General features: G+C 39.6%; 1 protein-coding gene across 1 annotated transcript in view; it reads right to left on the bottom strand.

Moving 5' to 3' along the window:
* Positions 1-25474, bottom strand: part of LOC129730485 (ankyrin-3-like) — a 119445-nt gene that overhangs the window by 69293 nt on the left and 24678 nt on the right. The window contains exon 3 of the mRNA XM_055689832.1: positions 21240-21879. Coding sequence (XP_055545807.1) covers positions 21240-21656 — 417 coding nt within the window. The 5' untranslated portion in view covers positions 21657-21879. The remainder of the gene's footprint in view (positions 1-21239; positions 21880-25474) is intronic.

Consider the following 25474-nt stretch of genomic DNA (forward strand, 5'->3'; position numbering starts at 1 on the left):
AACGAGAAATAGCTTGAATGGTGAATTCTCCAGTGTGTGATATCGGCAGCTACGAGAACCTCACTTGAGGGGTTGCATGCTGTTTGAGAGTGTTACTAACAGCACTGGTTACAAGTTTAATTTACAACCTTGTTTGCTGTTCAAGCGCTTCTGGTAACACTGAGCTTGATTTGTGAGCATAGTTTTTAGTTAGAAATGTTTTTGTTTTGCATTTCCTATTTTGCTGTTTCCTGACCTTCTTGGGTGATTAAGAGTTTAATTTAGGGTCGTTTTTAGTTTTGTTTTAGTGAAGTGTGGTTTCAATTATATCTAAATTGAGAATCTTGCTTTATTAGAGAACCTCTGAGATATTGTAAGCTTAGTTTCAAATCGTTCTCGATTTTTATCATTCTGGCTTTTAGAAAGGTTGTTGGAGATTCTGAGTTTGATTTGAAATCAGTTTTTTTTTATTATTTTACGAATTCCGACTTAAATTGGGGTTGTTTTACGAACTTCAAGTCAATAAGTCGTAAACTTAAAGCACAGATTAACAGACGTGCCACTCGATGACGGTTTCATCGACCAGAAAAATAACGAATAATTTGAAATTTTGTTTAGTGGGCAGTAATGCCGATAGTGTCGCTATAGGCTAGCGTGCATATTCATTATCAAAGACAAAAACCGTCAGCTAGGCCGCAGGTGTTGATTTAAGCAAGCATACGCACCTATTAACAAAGACAAAAACCGTTTTGCGAGAATAAGTTAGTAGGCAATAAGCTCACATAGTGGCGCATGAGTCCAACGCTTCGAATAAGGACGAAGATTTTTCAGGATTTTTCTTCGAAGAGGTACGTCTGTTTGTCTGTGCTTAAAGTGTGACCAAAATGAGTTGGAGATGCTTTTCGTTCACTGCATCAGCAGAAATCATTGTGATTCTCAGCGTTATGGTGCAATTAGGCATTATTTCATTTTCTATCGAATGAATCTTAATCTAATTAGTGATTGACTTTACATTACATATGGTCGGCGTGCGACCAGACCGAACCAAGCGCCATTTTTTTTAAAATTGAGTTTTTAACACTAGTAGATGTTAAAACTGATAATCTATCTTTTATGAAAAAACGAAATCATTTGAACAGTTTATAATGGTATTATAACAAAATTTCTCTGCAGCAACTTGCAGGAAGTATACGGGATGGTAAAACTTTGATCATCGATTAATGTTTTTGGCGCTTGGTTCGGTCTGGTCGCACGCCGACCATATGTATAAGTGTTCTTAGCAAGTCGAAATTCTTGAAATTATATTTTAAAATATGGGATTTCAGTGATTTTAAGGTTAGTTCGGAGACATTTGATGTTTTTTTTTAGTTTTTCAGAGAAAAAATGATTTTTCATGATTTTCGCTCTTAAAAACCTTTGACAAAATTTTTCATTTTTTTTTTTGGGTTTTAGGAATATGAGAACGTGTTTTGGCTTAATTAGGATATGAAGTTATGTTGTTGTTATCTTTCTGGCGCTTAATCAAATAATGTTCAGCCATTTCATGCTGTTTTTTAAAAGCAACCAACCACCGGAAGTAACCATTTTGTGATTCAAAATGATGTCAATAGTATTTGAAAGTACTTTGTTTAAAAAATTGATCTGTACTAACATTTGAAAAGGGCTGAAGTTTTTGAGAATTTTTTTTTTCATAAATCAGAATATCTAAATAATGGCAGAGGATAAAGAAAAGTTGTCAAGGGATAACTTCTAGAAAATTATCTGAAATTTATTTGAAAATAATAAAAAAATGAGCTTGACATTCTACACTAAAAAACTCGGTTAGAATTGAAAAAAAAGGTCTTCTCAGATGTCTTAAAAATTAAGTTTTAGATAGAAAATTCAGTTGCCTAAAACACTTCTGAATAAATCAAAGTAAAAAGAGGAAAAAAATTTTTTTTTTCATGTCTATTAAACATTTCCAACGTGAAACACTGTTGAGAACCATAAAAAAATTTACCCTTTCTGATTTATTCAGGACAGTTTTAGGCAACTTATTTGTCTATCCTGAAAACCTATTTTGAAAAAATATCTGAGATGACCAATTTATTTCGAAATCACTTTTATTTTTTAATGATTTTTTTTCGGTGTTTGATCTCAAATTTTTTTTTTTTTCAATATTTTTAAGTGAAATTTCAGATAATTCTCTAGAAGTCATACACGGATAACTTTTTTCGGATATAGCGGTTTCGAAATGTGTTTTGTATGAGGTTTCAAACTTTTGAGTTTATTTGGAACTCATTTTTTTTTGTTAAATTTTACTCAGGTCTTCTTAAGTGTTGTTTGATGTTTCTGAGATCTATTCTAATATTCAAAATTGTTTGCAGCAATCCTAAGCTCAGTCTAATTTCTACACATGTTTTGAAGTCAATTTAGAATCAATTCTAAAAAAGCGATTTTCAGTGATAGAAAGCTTAGTTTGTTAGTTTGTTTCCTTTCTGGTTTTGAAAGTCCTTTGCGGCTATTTCAACTTCTATTTTAAGATCATTCGCGTGTTGACTTTTTCTTGTCTTAAGAGTTTTCAAACATTTCAAGCCTTATATCGGAAAATGTTCAAACATTTTAAGCCTAATGTCGGAATTTTCTGTTCCAACTTTATAAAAACATTTTGCTAGTATCGTTTTACATTTTTCAAATTAGATTTTCTATTTTTGTTTTTTTTTTAACCCGGAGAAGCATATTTTGACGATTCCAGATAAATTTTAAGGTCATTATTTGCTTTGGCCTCCAGAAGTTTTTTAGTGATTTTGAACTCAACTTGGGATTATTTTTATAGTTATCGGTTCTCGGCTTGTAAAACGTTTCAGCGAATTTAGGCCTAATCTGTTTTTTTTTTGTGTGGCTATTTTACAACTATTTTTCCAGGTTGGTCTTTTCTGGCATTCAGAAGCGTTTTTGGTGTTTGTTTTGTAGCTTTTCTTTTAACCTCTAGCGAATTTGATGATTCTTAGCGCGATTTGGAATCCTTTTTGAGCAATCTGAGTCTCATCTAAAACATGTTATCTATTTAGTCCTTTTCTGTGTTTATGAAGTGTGTTTAGCGATCCTAGGTTTTTTTTGAGGTGATATTGTTTTTATCCTTTTAAGCATTTTTGGCAATTCTGATTGGTTGCTCAAAACAGGTATTTTTGAAATATTTTATTTTATATATTTGTAAGGCAAAAAAATATGCCCAATATTAACGCCGCAACATTCATGTATGACGTATCATTTATATTTTTCATAATAATTAACCAATATAAAAAAATCTCAATAATCGTTCAATGCTGTACAGTTTTACGGTTCCAAATGATGAAACCACACGAAGCAAGTAGTGCGCTCCGTTGTTAGTGATATCCGACAGTATTGAGCTGCTAAAGGCACGTAATTCCAACACCACATTGTTAAAGCACACCTCACTGTCCAGCATCCAATACCCGGCGCGATTTGTTTCGCATCAACGGTCAACCACAGGTGTAGATATCAATGATTGATTTACACTTCACGAATGACTACGAGTTAATGGTCATTGGTCAGACTGCACGATTTACATTGTATTCATATTTAATGAGAAGGAAATTTCACTAGTTTTAATGAAGGGAAAATGTTTTTCGTTTCATTACCGGTATAGTACGGTAATCCAATAACTCCAAAAAACCCATGGGGCAGCTGAGCGAGTAAAATATGAGAGATGTGTGTGTTTCTGTGGAATTCAAGCAAAGAAGTTTCAGTTTACTTTTTATCACTCCATCCAGTACATAAATTCCCCGAGTTCAAATGTCATGGCCGACTGCATGCTGATAACTATTTTCATTCGACCAGGGAACTCCACGTGCCGAGCTGAAGTCGACGTTGTGGTCTAGTAAAACTTTTTATCGCATCCATCACTCGCAGAAAACCGTAATCTACCATAAAATAATTATTATCCCTTAGCTTAGCGAGTCTTGATGCGCTGCAAACCGTTCGCTACAGTACCTCCAACTTTTTCTGCGCTTATGCTGCCCTCTGGGTGTACGCTAGCCAGCTCTCTACGAACGTGAAATGTCCTTCCTCGATCGTTTGCACTGAAAATTGAAAAACCAAAGCACCACCACCGCTGGGTGGAAAAATTTATCTAATCCCGCAATAGAGCCATTGCAATTTAATTGATTTTATGGCCTCAGTTACGGCATTTTATTCCGTGTGAGTTGTGAGCTGTGTTATGCTAGGCGTACCAATTGCACCGCCGCCGCCCCGTTCTAGCTGCGCCCAGGTTGAACGCCAGCTTGCGGCGAAAGAAAAGCTTTAATTTTGCATTCCGCACATTGCGCACGGAAACTCTGGGATTGTTGCGTTTTGAATTGTTTTTATAGAATTAAAGACGTTTCAACCTAAATGTGACTAATGTTACGTTATATCAACAGTGAATTTTCTTCGTAGAACTGCATTCACTTTGGTTTAGTTTTTCCGAGTCTGAGGTTTTCCGTGCATGCCAAGCTATGATTCAGTAACGAACCGGGCGGAAAATATACGTGTTTGAGCCACCTCTTAAGGCGCTATAAAATTTCTCCCCAGAAGAAAGCAAACTATACGTAGTAAGTGCCAGAGAAGGAAATGAATATTTTCAGGAACTCGTAGCAAGGTGCATTGCAGACCAGAATGGCTGTCGAGTTTGCCACCTCACATGCTGGGAACAACAACAATAACACTTAGGGGGCCGTAACGCAGTTAATAAGTGATGTAGGCGCAATAGAGTTTGGTGCTGCCGTTCACAGAGTGGTGTTGTAAAAGTTGTATCATCCAATCAAGCATTGTCTGCTTTAAATTGTTATGTTACTTCTCCATGTATGGAATGTTCCCTGTTATTTTGTTGAATCCTTTCCGGAAGTGTTTATGTTTTCCCTTAGTCAGGATTAAACAGTAAACACATTGCCAAAATTAGTACAATAGATCCAATGGAATCGGAAGGAAGGGAAATTTTTTATATGAAAGAATATAATAATAATATTTCAAAAATAATTTTAATGTGTGTTCTCTGTTTCATATGGAGTCCCAAGGATCACCTTATTGGTTGATCAGCGTATTTCCCCTTCTTGGAAAGGCGTTAAGCTGAGCTGTTTATACGTTTAATAACAAACATTTTATAACAAAACCTGTGCGTTTACTCTCAGACGGAAACCTCTATTTTGCGTACGTTGCTTAGCATTTCTTCAAAATATTGCTTCTAATGCCTCTACTCATAAAACTTCACGATGGCAACTTTCTCCCACTGCTTGTATCGAAAGGGTTACCAACAACTCTTCAATCGGCCTTCGCGAGCAGTTCAACCTAAAAGCTATGGCCACTCGAGCAGCCTTCAACTATCGCAAAGGACAATCGAAGGCAACCTTGGGCTTCGTTTTATACTCATTGTTTCTCAACCACGAATAGAAACAGTGCGTATTATACAACACTTTGCAAAGAAACCACTCATTGACACGCGCGTAAGGACAGGGTGCACACCAACACCAATAACTGCCAGTGCAGGCTCGAATTCAGAAAATTTCGCTAAGTTTCTGAGCTGCCTTCCACAAATTTGCTTCAGTTTTAAACACCCTGTGGCTAATCAAAGATAGTATAGAAACAGGAAAACTGTTCGTCATGAGCACAACAATTGATGGCATGCCAGAGATATTCAAATCAGTTCCAATTTTAATTTCAACTGAGATTAATATCTTTAAACTAACTTTACTCCGACACGCCAAGGCTTTGTGGTGCATGTTCGATGTAATTGACCGCAATTAGGACACCACGTAGTTGCCTGGAAACTTTAACAACGTCCATGAGCAGGTTTCCTGTAGCTTGTTTTGCAACAATTCAGAAAATGAGTTATCGAAAACTATTCAATCCCTGTAGGTTTTCCGTCATCACTTCTTTTTCGAACTAATGGGAAGTTACCGCATTAGTGCCAACTTTGCCTCACTGTTATGTAGTTTGTTGGAGCTAATTCTTGGCAGCAGAAAATGTTTGCCACGGTCTGGTCGCAAATGAACGGTTCGCACGACTTCGTGTCGCCGTTTTCCTACAACTGGAACGGAACAGACAGGACGAGCTTTCACGTATGCCGTAGCGGTAAAATGGTGCACGTCGCAGCCAATAACGCTTCCTGAGGGTCACGAATAACTGCTGCTTGCTGACCTGCATTCGATATCAAGTCGCAGAATCCGGAAAATGCTGAACCAGGGGTGGCACATAAATTGCTTTGGCTCTGGATGCTCTACTTCAAACAGCCAAGAGTTGTGAAGCACGATTTTCACCGGTTGAATGTTTGTTGGCAACCATTCGTTATGCTTTTCGTCGTTGAAAAGAAGTTGGCAGCTTCGTGCAGTGACAACTTTTATTTTGCTTTTCGCGCGATAATTGAAACTGTGGATAATGATACATTAGATAGAAATTGCAGATTCAAAGAGTAATTTCGTGCGGATGCGAGTCTCATTTTTATATGGTACATAAAACCAGAATATGGTCATTAGTTGCTGTTCATTTCTTTGTCATACAGATCAGGTTGCTCTTTTACTTTATCCACCATGAACAGATTGCCGTAGTGAGATAAAAAACCAAAATAAATATCCAATACGACTGTCAATATTTGTCATACGATCTCAAACGTAATTACACAGACCTGTGTATAAGTTTGTGGCTCAAGTGGCAAGTGAGACACTGGATAATATGTCGATTGATTACGGCCACTCCGAACAAGCTACCCAATGTCCGCTCGAAATTCCATGTATCACCAACAGCCGTAGTAACTCAGAATCTCATCCAGTTGTCAACAATGAGGAAAAACAAAATTAAAAATTATTCAGAAGCAAAAGATCAGAGCCAATAGAAAGGAGGCCAAGGGCGTTACAAAAATTTGTAACCATTCAAAAAATAAAATATCGTTAATGTCGAATACGTTTTCGCGGTGTAGCTACACTTTTCCAGACTACACTTTGCAGCTTGAAATAAAACATTTTCAGTGTAGTTGTATTGGTATGCGTAATAATAGGGATAGCTGTCAATTTGTGTTGTTTTGGTCATTATCGCCATCGTCATTTTGTCTCGTTTTCATTTCATATGTCCATCTCGCAATTTAAAAAAAATTACCTGACACTTTACCACGTGGAACGATTATCAAAACAAAACCATCTTGACACATACGTGTGAATGTGCTGGTAACTCCCTACAGTACTCTCTGCTTTTTTCGGGTGTAGTCCGGGACAGAAAAAGTGTAATCAGAGACAGAAAAAGTGTAGTCCGGAAAGTGAAATAAAACATTTACGGTGTCAAAACTGTAGTCCGAGTGTAGCTACACCGCGAAAACAAAAACGACATAAGATTTTGGAACTCAATATCTTCTTTTGTTACAATAGAATTTCATCTGTAATTTTTTCGCATTTCGTTATTGCTAAATCACAATACTTCCCATCTACTAGGCAAACTTGACATGTCAAACATTCTCATGTTCGAGTGGAACGAATTTTGACAGTTCGATTAGAGCTTTTCAGTGACAGACGTCCAAACTTTAACTCTATGGCTTTAGTCCCTTTAGGACCAATGCCATTTGGGGCGCTGCTATGCAATCTTATCTATTTATGCCTTATGTTTCTTAGTCTGACACATGGCTGGCGAAGATGTTACTCGCGTAAAGTATTGTTATGATTCGAATGGTGATTTCATTGGAAGTTCGTGCGAAGTGTTACGCCTGTTCTGTAGCAATCACAGCTACATTGCAAACGAAATTGACGATACTGTCTCCCAGGGTGGGATTGGGACAGATACAAAAAGTTGAGTTTAATACTATGAACAGGTGTCTACAATAATGCACATGAAGAATACTATGAAACCGTATGCATAGAGCCAACCTAACCACTTGGACTATCGGGACACAAGAGGAGGTTGATTACAAAACTACGTTCGTATAAATTATAAAAGACCGCATGACTGGATTAATCTAAAGAGTAGGGGGATATTTGGGCTTCAAAGATGAATTGACAACCTGGAGGAGTATTAAACTTAGCTCCAGCCTTCACAGTCTCTCGCCTGAGAGGTTGAGGGGACCTTCTTTAACTACAACATCATCATGCCCACATGGAGCGAGATCCCACGACGAGAAGGAAGCGTTCTTCGCGGCGAGATTTGGAAATCGTCATCGGGGACATGAATGCTCAGGTAGGACGAAAGGCAATGTAAAGACCGGTAATCGGCTCAGATAGCCTGTACGCCGTATTCAATAATCGGTCATTGGTGCGTAAACTTTGCAGCTTGTCGTGGTATGGTAGTCCGAGGTACTTTCTTCCCCCGCAAAGATATCAACAAAACCACCTGGAATTGCAAGAAATAAGCGCAGCAGCTGGAGTCAACATTACCTACGGAGGAGCAGCTTGGTGTAGCTACTCTTGAAAGTGGCTGGAGGAACATTCGATCCACCATAGGTAGCGCTGCTATAGCGCCACTAGGTACAAAGGCTCCGGATCATAGAAATGACTGGTTTGACGGCAAATGCAAACAGTTAGTCGAGTAGAAGAATGCAGCATGGGTGAGAATGCTGCTACACCGTACGAGAGCGAACGCGAGCACGGAACAGCTAATAGCGTAGCGATGAAAGAGCTGTGCCAAGCTAACGACACTTGGAAGTTCCACGAAAAAACTGAACAGCTATCACAAAGGCACAGGACGTGTATGAGAATTGATCTTGGTGCACGAGCAAAAGACAACAGGATTCCAGCCTCTGATCTCTGGAGGTAAGGAGAAGATATGCTGCCTGGAAAGCAATAAAGCTGCTAGAGTAGACCAACTTCCCAGCGAGCTGTTGAAATACGTGAAAAACTAGCTAGAGTCGTGCACTGGGTTAATTGCCAAGATTTGCGAGGAAGAACGAGTACGAGCTCGTGTACCTGGGCTCACTGGTAACTGCCGACAATGATACCAGCAGTGAAATTCATCGACGCATTATGGCAGGTAATCGCGTAAACTTTGGTCTCCGAAGGACGCTGCGATCGAGTAGAATTCGCTGCCGCACCAAATTGACCATCCACAAGACCATAATCAGATCGATAGTTCTCTACGACCATGAGACATAGACTATGCTTGTAGAGAACCAACGCGTCCTTGCGGTCTTAGAGTGGATGGTGTTGCGTACCATCTTCGGTGAACTGCAGATGGATGAACAGAACGTGGAGAAGGCGAATGAACCACGAACTGCAGGAGCTGCTTAGGCAGCTATCTATCATCCACACCGCTAAGATTGGCAGGCTGCGGTCAGCTAGGCATGTTGTAACAACAGTACATACAGCAGAAATGGTGCGGAGTCGATCATTGACGTGACGTTCTCCAGCCCAGAACTGATCAAGAACTGTAGGGTATACGGTATCTACACTAATAGCGACCACCAGCCGGTCTGCTATAGTGTAGACAACAAAGAGAGACGGCAAGCGACGGGTAGAGCCAACACTCCGACCGTCCGCGGGTGGAAGACATCGCACTTCGATGCCGAGGTATTCGAAGAGGCAATGAGAAGAGAGCGCGTGGGGGGCAGTTGGCTCCGCCCGACTGCTGACCAACTAGTTGCCATGCTATCGCGGGCGTGAGACGCCACCATGCCTAGTACTCGCCACCCTAGGAATGCGAAGCCACCGGTTTACTGGCGGACGGACGCGATAGCCGACCTTCGCAGTGCGTGCCTCCGTGCGAGATGGAGGTTCAGCGTGCGCGAAACGAAGAAGAGAGGACAGAACGCCGCACAGCATTCGGTTCTGCAAGATCGATGCTATAGAGTGCGTTAAAGGCTAGCAAGAGGGCCTGCTTCGATCACCAGCGATGCTGGAGCGTATCATCGAGGGACTCTTTCCGCGCCACGAGCCAAGCCCTTGACCTTCGGCGGTCGAGTCACACGTCCGACGTTCCAGCATCTCATACATAGACCAGGGATGGTTGGCCAACCTGCCGAACATCCAATCCGTGAGCGACGACAGCCGTGTCGAGGTTGAGGGGGAGGCAAGGGTTACGATTGAGAAACTAATCGTGATCGCCAAATCCCTAAAGGTGAGCAAGGCACCTGGACAGGATGGTATCCCTAACCTGGTAATCAGACAGGCGATTGAAACGGTCCCCGGGCTGTTTAGGGCAGTCATGCAGAGGTGCTTGGATGACTGTCTCTTTCCGGACAGGTGGAAGCAGCAGAAACTAGTCTTATCGCAGAAGGCTGGGAAACCGCCAGAGGACCCATCGGCATATAGGCATATCTGCCTGCTGGACACCACGGGCAAGGTGCTTGAGAGGATCATCCTCAACAGACTGGTAAGGTACACGGAGGGTGTACGCAGTCTGGCAAGTAACCAGCTCGGCTTCCAGAAGGGCTGGTCCACGCTGGATGCCATCTTTTCCGTCACCAAGATGGTGGAGGTAGCACTCCAGCGCAAAAGAAGGGGAATACGCTATTGCGCAATCGTCACGCTCGACGTGAAGAATGCGTTCAGTAGCGCCAGTTGGGACTCCATTGCGCTCGCGCTCAGGAGCATCCATGTACCGGTGTCGCTGTACAAGATTCTGGAAAACCACTTCCAGAATCGAGTACTTGGTTACAACACAGAGGAGGGCCAGAAGTGCGTCCCAATCACTGCAGGAGTTCCGCAAGGTTCTATCCTGGGTCCGGTGCTGTGGAATGTCATGTACGACGGAGTGTTGAAACTCAAGTTCCCTGTAGGGGTTGTGATGGTCGGCTTTGCAGACGACATAACGCTGGAGGTTTACGGCGAGTTTATCGAGGGGGTCGAGTTAACAGCCGCGCACTGTATACGCAATGTCGTAGACTGGATGCGTTCCAGGAAACTGGAGCTCGCGCATCATAAGACGGAGGTCACGGTTGTGAACAAACGTAAATCGGAGCGGTGGCCAGAGTCGAAGACTGCACCATCACCTCAAAGTGATCTTTGAAACTCTTGGGGGTTATGGTGGACGATAAGATTACGTTCGGGAGTCACATCGGCTATGCCAAGGCCCTCTTACCTCATCGGCTATTGCAGCACTATCTCGTATGATATTCAATAGCTCAGCGGTTTATGGCAGCAAGCGAAGACTTCTTGCCAGCATGGTTTCGTCCATACTTAGGTATGGTGGGCCAGTGTGGTCCAGAGCGCTAGGTACTGACAGTCACCGCGGTTAACTGTGCCTGTGCGGCCGCCTCCCAGATTGTCTAGGAGCTGCAACGTGTGTGGTGGGTCAACCACCAACACGCCAGTGGTAGCTAACTAAGGTAGTTGCTAGGAGGTTATAAGAGGGTACATCACGCACAAAAGCCACTCCCCGACGTAATACTTAACCGTTGTTCCGGGAAGACCAGGGCTGGAGACTGGAGGGGTTTTAGTGGGTCGGGACAGGGATCAGTAGGTGTTTGGGGGAGTGAAACTATCCCAGCATCTCTCCCCTAGTCTCATCCCCACATCCTGAGTTCTCAGGTGTCTGCTCCCAGATTTCCCCGCCACCTTAACAACCGCTTACAAGTCCTCTACCGCATCCTGTTTAACAGACCATTGCAAGAAGCCTTTGTCGGAGAATACCAGTGTGGTTTCCGGGAAGGGCGATCTACAACAGGCCAAATGTTCACCTTGCATTAAATCCTTGACAAATTCAGAGAAGTGAACTTGCAGACTTATCATCTGTTCATAGACTTCAAGGTGGCAAACTAAGCTAGGTCATGGTTTCCCAACGAAACTGATTGAACTGATTCATGCCACCCTTGACGGTTTTTAATCATGCGTCAGGATAGCAGGTATAATTTCGGATCCGTTCGTGACTCGAGCCTGTTGTTCAAAATAGCCTTGGAGGGTGCAGTACCGAGAGCTGGCGTGCTAAGAAGCGGTACTATTACCTCAACATATCATATCCCAGTCCGCACAAATGACATGTTGGTGACCCTTAAGAGAAAATTCATATTCGTACGAAGAATATTTTCTGTAAATGGTCAGGAATGCTGAAAAAGCGTCAAAAAGGCGGGGCTTAGGGCCTTATACAAACTTTTGGTAATCGTCACAAAGTGGTTTGTTAGAAATATTCTGCTTTTTCGTATTAACAACTTGGTGATATTTATAGGAGAAACCAGAAACGTTTCTTATTTTTCAAATTGTCACCGCGAGTCGTATTATTATCAATACATTCATAAATGTCTTTCGTGATAAAGTTCTAGATTAAAATATTTCATTCGTGACCAACTCCTGGACATTACTTTTAACTTTTTATTTTATTTCGCCGATGGAAATTAGAAATGACTGAATGTGTATCTATAAAGTAATAGCCTTAAAGTTGAAATTGCGATAAAAACCAAAGGTTTTTCAAATACAATCCCATTTTCATGGTGAAAGTATATCGTCTACCCCTTAAAATTTTCACGCGCCTTCAGAAAAATTAGGATTTAAATAATATTTGGAAATCTTTGAACATTTCTGAAACACAAAAAATAAATTCATTTCTTGTTTTTAAACATATGTCTGTTCTAATGCAACCTCTGTTTAATATTATTACAAACTATATGAAAATTTTCCTGGAAAATTTATAAATAATATTATGTTATAATTTTGTAACATATACATCTATCGCTTTTATTATTCAACACCCCCATCTTGACGAACCGAAAAACTATAGGTATTCGTCACCAATTATTTTCGGTGACTTCTGTGAAAAGATTCATTCTTCCCGATAATGATCATAGATAATTTCTAGATCCTTAAATGGTCATTAATTGATACGGGGACTCTTGTGACAATACTAATCGAACGTTAGACTGAGGGAATATGTGATATTGAACTAATGTTTTCTTTGTTGTTTGATTGAAAAACGATAATAACTCAAACTCATGTGACAACATTCATTTTTCACGAAAGTCACGGTGGCCAAGCAGTGGCATTTGTCGGTCAAAGCCCGATGTTTACTTTTCACTGTGATAATGCTATAAAACTTATCATTTTTTTAAAAGGTCACATATTCTCCCAAACAAAACTCTTGATGTATATTTTCCCACGAAAGTCACATGGACCAACTGGAAAAAACTATTTCTATATATTGTATGTCACCATGAATTTATCAGAAAAATTCTACCGTATCTCTTAACGATTTGGTGACTATTCTATGATAAAATGTCTTTTTTTCTTGAAATTATCGCCGTGACTACCTAATGAAAAAATACTTTTGCTTCCAAAGTGAAATAATTTGGTTTGTGACTCTTTAGAGAAAAACTAATAAATTTTAATTCAATTGTCACAGAGACAAAAATAAGAAATATTTATTTTTCAATCGTAGCTTTAGTGTCTTTTGTGAGAAAATTCACACAAGTTTTTCCATAAAAAGTAACAGTTACTGGATTACAAAAACTTTTTCCACATTTTTTCTAAAACGTTGGGGGGACAATATTGAGACAAAAGCCTTATTTCATTTGTGATTCTCGTGCGGATTGGGATGCTTCTTGGCTTTGCAGATGTTTCTGGAGAATCTCGTAACGTGTGACAACGACGTTAGCCGCGAAGTGAAGCGACGGATAACAGCTGCAAACAGGACCTTTTACGGCTTACGTAGCCAACTGAGATCCAGCAGCATGCATATCCGCATGTAATTTGCGCCCACATGACGCTGATTCTCCCGGTGGTACTCTGCGGACATGAGTGAATCCGACCGGCGAGCACTAGGAGTCTTCCTGCGTTCAATATTTGGTGGAAAACTGGAGAATTGCGTGTGCTGCAGGCGCTTGAACCACGTACACCTCGGGGTTCAGGCATACCAAGCACCAAGATATCATCAAGCTGATAAAATATGGCAGGTTACAGAAGGCTGACCACACGGCAAGAATGTCGGAGGAGTGACCAGTGAAGAGCAGCGAGCCAGCCATAAGTTGGTAACTTTGTGGTTGACCGGGTGTTGAGGACGACTAAAGTAGACTAGCCTAAGATAGAGTGATGTAGAGACGTATTCTGGATCGGCAGTGGGTCGTTAACGACCTGTCGTCATGAAAGTAAAATAAGTAAGTGGATGTTCTGGTTTTACTTTCTTTGAGACCTTATGTATGTTTTGCTTTTTTTTATTAGCTATCATTTCAAGTTCTTTATTAAAATATCCTCGAAACTAATCTCAACGTTCAATGTTCATTGTAAAACATGAAAAACAAAGATGACTTTAGCTATAATCGAATTGAATGCAAAAATCCAGCAATGAAAGCTATACTTATTTATTATTGATATTTTTATGTGGCATTTAACTGTCAAATAAAAATTGGTAGTACTAAAAATACAACCCGAATGATCATAACAATATCAATAATGCAAGGAAATATTAAAGGAAAATTTGTTTCATATAAATGATGAAACAATCCGTCCAAGGCTACAGATATAAATATTTTCTGTGGCCAAACTTGTATTGCAGTGAGAAATGATAATCGCATGTAGCGAAAATTGCGCTCTCCATATCACATCATTGACGTTTCCAGAGAGACTGGCCTTTTTTAAATATATTTGACTTATGGTGTTAAAAAAAACAGGAGGGTTGTGTGCAAAGCCACGACCGCAAGGTTGAAGTAGAATACTTCTACAAGAAAGATAACCCGGCTGCTTGCGTGTCAGTAATTTTTTCTAGTAAATAAACCTTGACTAATCAGATCAATCGAATTTTGCGCTTCAACAAGGATTGACCATTTTCAGTAATATAGTAAGTTGCTTGTCATGGTTGGGGCTTGACAATTTTTAAATTTTGAGATGAAATTTTTTCGGATGTCGTGCTCATGACTGAAGGAAAAGATAATTCAGTACGTTTTGAGACACGGAAATGAAGTAAAATTTATAACTTTCACAAATTTAAAAATGTTAATTAACTCATTATAAAATATTAACTCTTCAATCAAGTTTTTATTTCATACTGAAAAAAACGATTTGTTGTTTATTTTAGTATCGGATAAGATGCCGATCACATCTTTGCGTTATCACTGACAGGGCGAATAAAGTATTCCTTGTGATAATCAAAACAATGATATGCTGATATAACACTCAAAACTAGACGGCTCACGTGTTGTCAAAATGAGTCAACATTTCATTGAATGCATTCACTAGTGCCCACTATCGCACAGAGACTGCATTTCACTAAAGTGCCACACTGCATCAGCCGCTATCGAAGCTGAGATTCGCTGCAACTAGTTCGCTATCCATAGCCATGCCACAGTTGTGGCCGCTATACGCTGCCATTGGTATCCACTGTCCCTGCATCAGCTGGCCCAGCTGCTATCGTTGCAGGAATCCGCTGCAACTAGTGCGCTATCCATTGCTACGCCACAGCTGTGGCTGCTTTCCGCCATCGCTGGTATCCACGGCACTGCTAGTGCTAAGGGAGGACGACTGCTGTTGTCGCTGTCTAGAACTATTATGAGCGGCTTCGGCTAAAACAGGCTCTTATATAGGCCAAATAGCATGTTTTCAATTGCAAGGTATATGATTCTGTCGACCGTGCTTGGGAAGCAATCATATAATGAACAAACAGAGGTCGAATTTTTCGTTTTGACAAGGCTTGACTATTTTCAATAGTACAATAGTGTGAATAATAAAATTACAATTATCTTCTTTTTGGAAGAATCTTAGAAGATTTTCCAATCTATTGCTGCAAGAACGAAGGAAATCCATCGGATACTAACCGATTTATTAGCATTTGAAATTGGACATATTTTTCACTTATTTCGGGTTTAGATTTTCATTTCACATACCTATGTAGCCGAACTTCCTGAGAGAAGTATTCTACTTCAAAATGGAAATCACAAATAATACAATTCTCCAAGCGGAGACATTAAAAACTAACAGAAATGGCGTCTCTACGCATGGTATTTTTTTGGTATCGAAATCTGCTCAGTTGTCGGTAGCTTTTCTGTTCACTGTTCGCCAATGAAGTTCACAGAAAGTTACTGTTAAATTTTTCATTGCTCATTGTGTTTAATCACATTTTAATACAAACTGATCGTTGACTTTTGTTTCTTCAAATATTTCTAATGATTTCTTTGTCAACTTTTTCTGTTCAATATTGTTTGTTGCTTCAGGATCAAAGTTTTGTAAACGTGTTTATAAAAATTTCATTGCAAAAGTAACGGTTTGAATCGATTGCTACCTCTTCCTAAACTTTCATCCCAGGTGACCCCAGCCATAATTCTATGGAAGAAAGATGATAAAAGCAAATTTGAATAACTTTCATTTTGGTTCGGCACAGTAAAGCTTGAACTTGTAGCAGTGAACCAGAAGTTTATCCAGTAACCAGTTGGTGTTATTTTTGGGCACGCAAAAGTCTGGAGAATTATTGCTGCTGACGAAAGTTGTTTATTAGTTACGCTGAGTATCGTCGTTTCGTTTTTTTTCTATACTGTGCGTCAGTTGAATATGAAAAGTTGGAGAGCTGTAACATTAATAGTAGATTTATATGTTTCCCGAATGCGTTTTGGCTACCATATGGTTACCAAACCATAATTCTGAGCAATTCCAAAGATTTCAAGAACATCTGGGAAACAACAGAATGGTTCCTTTTACGGACGGTAGATTAGAACAATGTTCATTATTTTCAGGCATGTTGTAGCTATTTGATGATTGTACTGGAAGCTTGAGTCAATGAAAAAAATCACTGGAGGGTTGGGTGCAAAGCCACGACCGCAAAGTTGAAGTAGAATACTTTTACACAGCTCTACTTACGACTGTACATTAACCTACGGCCGGGCGAATCGGTTCGCGCCGCTTTTCGCGTTTAGCCTGGCAGAGGCCTAATGCGCACGGCCAACACAATAGAAAGGTGTTTTCACATTGAAAATTAGACACGGCTTTACTGGAGTAAGTGTTGGCAAATGCATCAACCGCTAATACCGCCGCTATCGTACGAAAGTCAGCCTGGCAGAGGCCTGAGACGTGGTGTTGCTGCTGTTACTGCTGAGTGCTGATATCTGCTGTCAACGTTGTGGACGGTCCATTCAGTTCACCTTCCGACTAATGAATGTAGCTAGTTTTCCCAGAAACACTCTTCTATAGCCGAAGGGTGCTACGTAATAGGCCACGCCTTTCAGTTCAGGTTTACCATTTCCTTATGTTCTTTAGACGAATTATTCCACAATTCGCATTTGATTTTTGTATCCAGCGAATAAACACCGATGGTGCTCTCACACACGCAACGGTTTTAACCCGTATCTTATTGCGGTTTGTAACATCAAGCGATTTCGTTTGCTCGCTGTTGCGTGTTGCACTAACTGCTTTTGTGAATGCGTTCTAACAGGGCAGTTTATTATTCAATGTCGGTTATGCTGATCGCAGCCTTTGCGCTGCCCCTACAGTGGGGGTTTACTAAATAAAGTAAAAATTAGACAACTAAAACAGAATTTGATTGCATCCCGCACAGAATGTCTGCTTGTGTTTATGCCAGAAAATTATTAACCTTCAATTATTTTGAAATTTGAAAAAAGCATTTTGCGGTTCAAAATCGGTTGCTAATTACAACCTTTGAGCTGCCCTAACATTGGGGGAATTAGGATACACGGACAACATGCACTGTGGAAGCTATTTCACATTCTGTAAATTAGACGGGTGCGACAAATTTAAATTGCTAGGATGCAACACAGAATGCATGCTTGCGTTGACAAAAATTATTAACTTTCAATGACTTGTTTATTTGCCTTGAAAAAAGGCATTTTGATGTTCAAAATTGGATTTCCTGATGGCAATCTTCATGCTGCCCCAACACGGGGGGAATAATGGCAGTCTGGCGACACACGCTGAGAAGAACCGCGCTGCTCCTGAGACGTGGTGACTAACCACAGGGCTAGTGCTGCTGCTAAGAAAGAATGACTGCTGTTTTCGCTGTCTAGAACTATTATGAGCGGCTTCGGCTGAAACAGGCTGTTATATAGGCCAAATAGCATGTTTTCAATTGCAAGGTATATGATTCTGTCGACCGTGCTTGGGAAGCAATCATATAACGACCAATCAGAGGTCGAATTTTTCGTTTTGACAAGGCTTGGCTATCATCAATATTACAATAGTGTGAATAATAAAGTTACAATTATCTTCTTTTGAGAAGAATCTTAGAAGATTTTCCAATCTATTGCTGCAAGAACGAAGGAAATCCATCGAATACTAACCGATTTATTAGCATTTGAAATTGGACATATTTTTAACTTTTTCCGGTTTTAGATTCTCATTTCACATCCCTATGTAGCCGAACTTCCTGAGAGAAGTATTCTACTTCAAAAATACTGATAGATAGATGTAAAAGTTTATATCTTTTGAGTGCCAGTACAATTCGCAAGTTTTCTGCCTTGGCGCTGATTGCTGTTGCTGCGGTTACAACTGTTATCATTTCGTTCCCAAATTCAACAAAGCGGTTCCCAGTAAACCTTTTCCAGATGCTCCAACAGCAAAACTTTTTGTTTGACTTTTGAGGCAGATAAAGTCTTTTTGCCTTTCTCCTAGAAAGGAATAGCAATCACTGAAAAAACCAAAGGTATAAAAGTGCTCCAAAGGGTCGAATCTCGTATATCAGTCGACTTAGTTCGACGAGCTGAGCATTTTCTGTATGTGTGTGTGTATGTGTGTGTGTATGTATGTATGTAACGGTCTCCCAATCTCACTCGATTTTCTCAGAGATGGCTGGACCGATTTTCATGAAATTAATTGCAAATGAGAGGTCTAGTTGCCCCATAAGACCCTATTGAATTTGATTGTAATCGGATTTTTAGTTTCGAGGTTATGTATCAAAATGTGAAAATCACAAAACTTCATTATCTCAGAAACTACAAAACCGATTTGAACAAAATTTGTATCAAAAGAACGGTCTTGTTTTTAGAACCATTTGTGAAATAATTTTATAATGATTGGACATGTAGTTCAAAAGTTATGCAAAGATACGTGTTTCAAACACTGTTTAAACTCACTCACTTTTCTCAGAGATGGCTGGACCGATTTTCACAAAATTAGTGTCATATGGAAGGTCGTGTTGCCCTATAAGACCCTATTGAATTTTATTGTTGTTGGATTTTAACTTTGTCCGTTATGTATAATAATGTGAAATCAGGCTATGACAAGAAACATGTTTCTAAGACTGTTTGAACTCACCCACTTTTCTCAGAGATGGATGGACCGATTTTCACAAAATAAGTTGCCTGCTAAAGTTGCCTGCTAAAAACCCTATTGAATTTTATTATAATCGGACTGTAACTTTGTCTGTTATGTATCAAAATGTAAAAGTTATGAAACTCCATTATCTCAAAAACTACACAACCGATTTGAACAAAATAGGTATCAAATGAACGGGCTGTCTTTAAAACCCCTAAATAATGAATTTTATGATGATTGAACATGTAGTTCGAAGGTTATGAAAAGAATCGTGTTCAGAAAACTTTATCAAATTCACTCGTTTTGCCAAAGATGGCATAACTGATTTCAACAATAGTTCAATAGTTTTAAATTGAAGGTTTAGTTGCTTTATTGGTACCCATTTAATTTGATTATAACACTGGTTGACAAAATCGAAAAAAATGCTGCTCTAAAGCTCATAATAATTGCCCTAGCAAGAAAACAAAAATCACAGCAAAAGCTATAATTTTTCATTTTTTCAAAGTTTGATCTTCGGGGCAACACTTGTGTTGACCAGTGTAATCGGACTTTTATTTTATATTTTTTATTGTAAAAATATTGAAAATCTCTTCTTTCAAAGATTACACGACTTTTTTGAAGAAAACAGGCGTCGAAATTCGGATTTCAAAATGAAGTATGAAGTTGATTGCTGGCCTCTGAGCATCATTCCGGGTACTGAAAAACTCACATTGGGTAATGTTTGTCCCTTTTAGACTGATAGAAACCGGAAGCTACTGTCTAGAAATTTGAAATGGCGTCTGAAGATGATTTCTGGCCTCAGGGTATCATACCGCTTCTTCAAATCGTATTGGATGATATTTGTCACTTTAGGCTGTTGATCGGAAACTGTCGCCATCTTCGCCATAGAAATACCCAGATTAGGCAGTTCGGCAATTTTATGATAGATTTTATGATTTTATGATTATCAGGCAACCAGAAGTGGTCATATGGATTGAAAATTGGGTTTTAGGCCGGTTTCTGGCCACTGGCTATAATCCAGTTTCAAGAACCCCAATTGATTGGTATTTGGCCATTCATTGGATGCCTCTCAGAAACGATCAGTAATATCAACTGCGTTAAAGAATTTCAATTTCACTGATAAGATCATTCAAATTAATGTATAAGGAACAACGTTTAATAATACATTATTTGAAATCTACCGACTAACGTTGACTTAAAGAATCTGAATATTTATAGGCAGTATATGAGTACATAACGATGATACCACAATCAAAAACAAAACCGCATCATAAAGTTGAAAGAATTTAATATTATTCGCATGTATATGTGTTAATTTACATTCATATCGTCGGTTTCGTGCAACACTGGCACAACTCAAAAAACATAGTTTCGAGAAAAACGCGTTTGAAAATTTGCGTCGAAAATTTATTTTTCGATTTTCAAGAAAACTTTAAAGTTTAAGATTACCAATCCTTATTTAACACCTTTGGGTCTATGATGCACATATTACGTGCTCACGTTGTCCATGTTAAAACCTTATTTTTACTAACTTTATGGAGAATTTTCGATTTGTGCAGCAAAGGCACTTCTACTCATAACTCTGGAATTTTTGTGATTTTCGAAATGGGATTTCGTGTGATGAAACTTAACAGTATTGGCATCGTTTGCCATCAAAAACTCAAAAATGCAAAATTTTGAGTTGTGCCAGTGTTGCACGAAGCCGATGATATGTTAAATTTTAAATGTTCGGTATAGTTGTGTGTTGGCTACCAAAAATTTGTTGTTTAGAATGAATAACAAATCCAGCAGAAATAATCAAGGAGAAAGGCTGGGTCTCACCGCTATTTAGGTTTTTATTCATAACTTCATCGGTTTTCCAACTTGGGCAAAGGACACTTTCACCAACACTGTACGATAGGATCGGTGTACGAGTGCGATTAATGATACTTCAGGATGATTTGTCGATGAATTTCAAGCATGCTTAATTGATATCGCAAAAGACCAGAAAAGAGCACAAGTTATCGCTAACAAACAAGTCAGTAAATCACTTTGCCAAAAGTGAAAGAACGTTTAACAGCGCCAACAAAATCAAACAATGTTGAGTGCCTAAATCAACGTGCGAGCAGAGTTATAAAAAGGATTGACTAATCCACTTACCGAACTGGATCGATGATGGGCATGGCTGTGACCGTGATGCATTCCAGCCATTGCCGGTATGGTCTTCAGTGGCAGCGGCTGCTGCTGGTGATGATGATGGTGGTGTGTATGAGTGTGCTGCTGATATTGGTACTGATGCTGATCTACTGATTTCGGCGAAAGTGGCTGATGGGAAGTATGGTGTTGTTGCGATTTGGAAGATTTCCCATTGGTCGTCTCCCGGCCGGTCGAGTGCGAGCCAGAATGATGACCACCACCGTGAGGATGGCCATGCTGGGCCGTTGGTGGTGAGGGCATGTTGTGGCCACTGTGCGGCAAATGGGATGCATGCTGCATTCCGTGGCCATGATGGTGCGGAAAATGTCCCTGCGATGCTTCCATCATCGTCGGTTGTATGTGGGTCACGAATTGAGCCATCTTGATTATTGTCTATTTATTTCTGCCTGGCTAGAATGCACAACAAAGCACTAACTACAGCCTATATTGCCTAAGGAACAGCGGTTTATTAACGATAGCTTTTTTACTTGTAAAACGAATATTTTGTGGTATTATTTAGTGTATGATTTTCTATGGTGGAGATTCAGCTTCTATCCTATATAGTTGTTGAAAGTGACGATCAACTGCTTTCCAAACGATTCATCTGAAAATAGACACAGTCAAATGAAATTTAGTTGATTCACACAAAGTAAAGCGACAGCAATATTGCTACGAGCTTCGAATTGCAAAGATGGCAAAGCGCCAAACTGGTAATTCCCGCGACATCCGCATACCGTCCCGTCCGGTAATTTAATCTATTCCGCCATCACAGCAAATCGCCCTCACATAATACCGCAATTGATTGAACTGCAGAAGCTTTCGCTGCAGCGAATTTTTTTGCGCATAATATAATAATATATAAAAACTTCACACAAATGCTTTTCTCTGCGGCGAAAAACTTCAAGCTGGGAAAATCTAAACGTCAATGATTTCAATTACAGTTTAAATTTGAAAAAAAAAAAAAAATGCATCACGTATCAATACTCTCTGACTCTGAATATATAGTACTAAAAAGCAGTTTTTTTTTAAAGATTTAGCAACATCGACTTCAATCGTACAAAAATTATTTCTATTTGCTCATTAAATTTTGAGATATAAAATTTAATGAGCAAGCAAAAATAATCTGCTGCTTGTTCAATCAAATCATTGGACACTAGAAAGAACGTAATAAAATAATAGAACAAGGAGAAAGGAAAAAAACGACGTAAGCATTAGGTACATTATATATAATTTGTATAAAAAACATCCTCTGTTTAATGTTTGTTGTTTTTTTTTATCAAAATATCATCAGCCCACCATTTACGTTAAACCCGGAATTGTTTGTTCTCCAGTAATTATCTTTAAGTACTATTAGAGAAGCTCTGATCCTGATTATCAGCTATCTATATACTATTGCTTTTCATGTGCCGTGCATCTAAAATTAAAATAATGGAACTTTAAAACAATAGCTGGTATTTACTCTGGTGAAGCAAACATCCTCGAAGCCGAGATTGTTGTGCTTCATGCTAATGGAAACAATATGAAAATTCAACGCGCGTCCTCTCACACAAAATAGATCTTGATAAAGCAGTCTTTGCAGTTAGATCTCCCTGGACCGAGTTCCGGTTTCATCCTGAATGGATGGAAAATTTCTCTTGAAATTTCATTATGCTCGTTTCACCGCTGCGGGCGAACCCCAAAAAGGCACAACCCGATGATTCTCCATCACCAAACTTTAGCTGATGTGTGGGTGTATGTGCGTCTGTAGGTGTGCGATGTTGCTACGACGCTTAGAAGAGTACGATGCTAGCCGGAGAATTATCGCCATGCCAAGAAAAACACACTTTCCACGCTTGCAATAGGTCGCACAGTAAATTATCTGTTCACTGGCATTATCTGAAAGAGAGGCTAGACGAAAACTGCCACCCACCGAACGAAGTTTTAGAACCGGGATCCTTCTTCGGGTTCGGTATAATTTCTTCATCAGCCCACTGCTATTGCGTTGCTGTCATGAACGGACGAAAGGTTTAGCACAAACTAACAGACGTAACACTGGAACCCAGCTCTATCGTCACAAAATAAAAACAATAATTTTATTTCCATTTTTATCATCTCCAATCGAATCACAGTCATCGCGCGACAACACCGTTTGTGGCGCTGTCAGGCAATCTCATACATATTTTCTAGATCCCAATTTGACACATGCACGTACGCTGGCACTGATGTCGAAAAATACATGAAGCAGCGCAAACATGACAGCAGATAGTACTAATGTTACTAACGTAATGTACTGGTGTCATCAATTCCGAACGATGATTTTATTGAAAATTTGTTGAAACTGTTACGTTTGTTAGTCTGTGGTTTCCTCATTGTCTGCCAGAGAGATCCGACGGGAGATGTAATAAATATGTTGCGCTTCACTCTTTGCTAGTTTCTTACACGAAACGAACGGTGTTTCTCACTAAGCAAAGGCGTTGTTTTTGAGCTAAGATAAAATGACTACTCATTGCATGGAATAAACAAACATGTTTCAGTAGCAAATTTTAGTTTTTAAAACATTCAATAATTAACGATGAATATACATGAATATATATCCACGAACTCGCTCGGTTTTAAGCGTTTACAACCAGTTTTTGGAGAACGCTGCTTATTCTGGATATTTAATTTTTTAATCCTTTAGCACTTAGAATTTTTTGGATTTCTGATAGCGGTTTGTAATCCCTAACACATTTTCTTAGTGTCCCAATATATTTTACTTATTCATTAGTACCCTGTTGACACGAGTTTCGCAAAAAAATGTCACTGCTGACTCCGCTAGTATCGGTTGTTTGTATTATTTTATCAATTAACGGATACCCGAATTAATTTACAAATTACTGTCAATCGTTGGCGAAATCTCCTCCTCTCTTTTGTTTAACGTGATTGCTCTAAAAACTAAGCAAATATCAAATTAAAGGCGCCTTCGCATCAGCTCGCTGATATAACATAGCAGTCTGAATCACATTCACCAGTTAATGATATTAGTGATGGGAACTTATCGATAATATCGATAAATGCTGGACACCGATATTATCGTTAATTTTTTTACGTTAACGATAATTATCGATATAATAAGAATGAGCACAAGTCAGTGCGGCTGGTTACTGGAGGAGACCCAAAAGAAGAAGACCTCACCTACCCTACCCCAGGAGTTACTTTTGCCGCTAGGTAAAGGTTCGCCCCGGGTGTCACTGAGTTTCTGAGAAAAAATGGTAACTAAAAAGGTATTGGTCACGTCTAGTTCTCAAGTAATTTAAGAAAACTAGGACAGTTTTCCAGTAAAATGAAACCTGTTTTGTCAGAATTGATTCATTTTTCGTGAAGTTTTGGCCATTTAAAAATTGACAGAATTTTGCCTGCTTCAATTATTTCTCTTATTATACAACCTTCAAAATGAACTTCGGATTGAAACTACTCCGTAGAAAGCACTCCCGGCGTAAAACCCGAATACTTTCCAAAACAAACCGTTTAACTCGTCCGGTTGTTTGAATTTTCATTCGCAGTGTCGTAAGATTTGTCATTCAAGGCCTTAACACAATGGATACGTTGCGGCTGCGTTTGCGGCAATTTGACAGTTAGCCCATACATTTACTGTCACATTGACATCAACGCAACGCAAACGCATCCATTGTGTTAAGGCCTTGAATAACAAATCTTACGACACTGCGAATGAATTCAAACAACCGGATTTGTCAAATAAAGTTTGCGGTAAAAAAAATGGACAAAAATTGCCGATTTTTCATGGGTTTACCTTTAATCGCACTGACGAAACTACTCATGCATCATCAATCATTGTAACCCATGAGTTAGCAAAAAAAAATTTGACAGCTCTATCAGTCAAACTCTAACTGTAAGGGCGAAAAAAGTGAAGCTTCTCCGTTCAGAAGTGTGCGCGTTCAAAGAACGGTACCCCGCCGCGTCAAAAACGGACATCGTGCGGCACTTTATGGACGCCGGGTATGCCGGTTCTGGCATCTACAACATCTTGACTCTATTGGACAACGATCAGAGCATCGAAAGAAAGCCCGGTTCCGAACGGCCAACGACCCTGAGCGACAAGAAGCTTCAAAGGATGCTGAAGAGGAAGACCGAGGGTAAAGTGGCTAAATCGCTGCGTGCACTTGGCCGAGAGGTTGGTGCAAGCTCTAAAACAGTGAAAAAGTATCAGGAGAACATGGACA

Source organism: Wyeomyia smithii, chromosome 3, assembly GCF_029784165.1.
Source record: "Wyeomyia smithii strain HCP4-BCI-WySm-NY-G18 chromosome 3, ASM2978416v1, whole genome shotgun sequence".
Lineage (NCBI taxonomy): Eukaryota > Metazoa > Arthropoda > Insecta > Diptera > Culicidae > Wyeomyia > Wyeomyia smithii.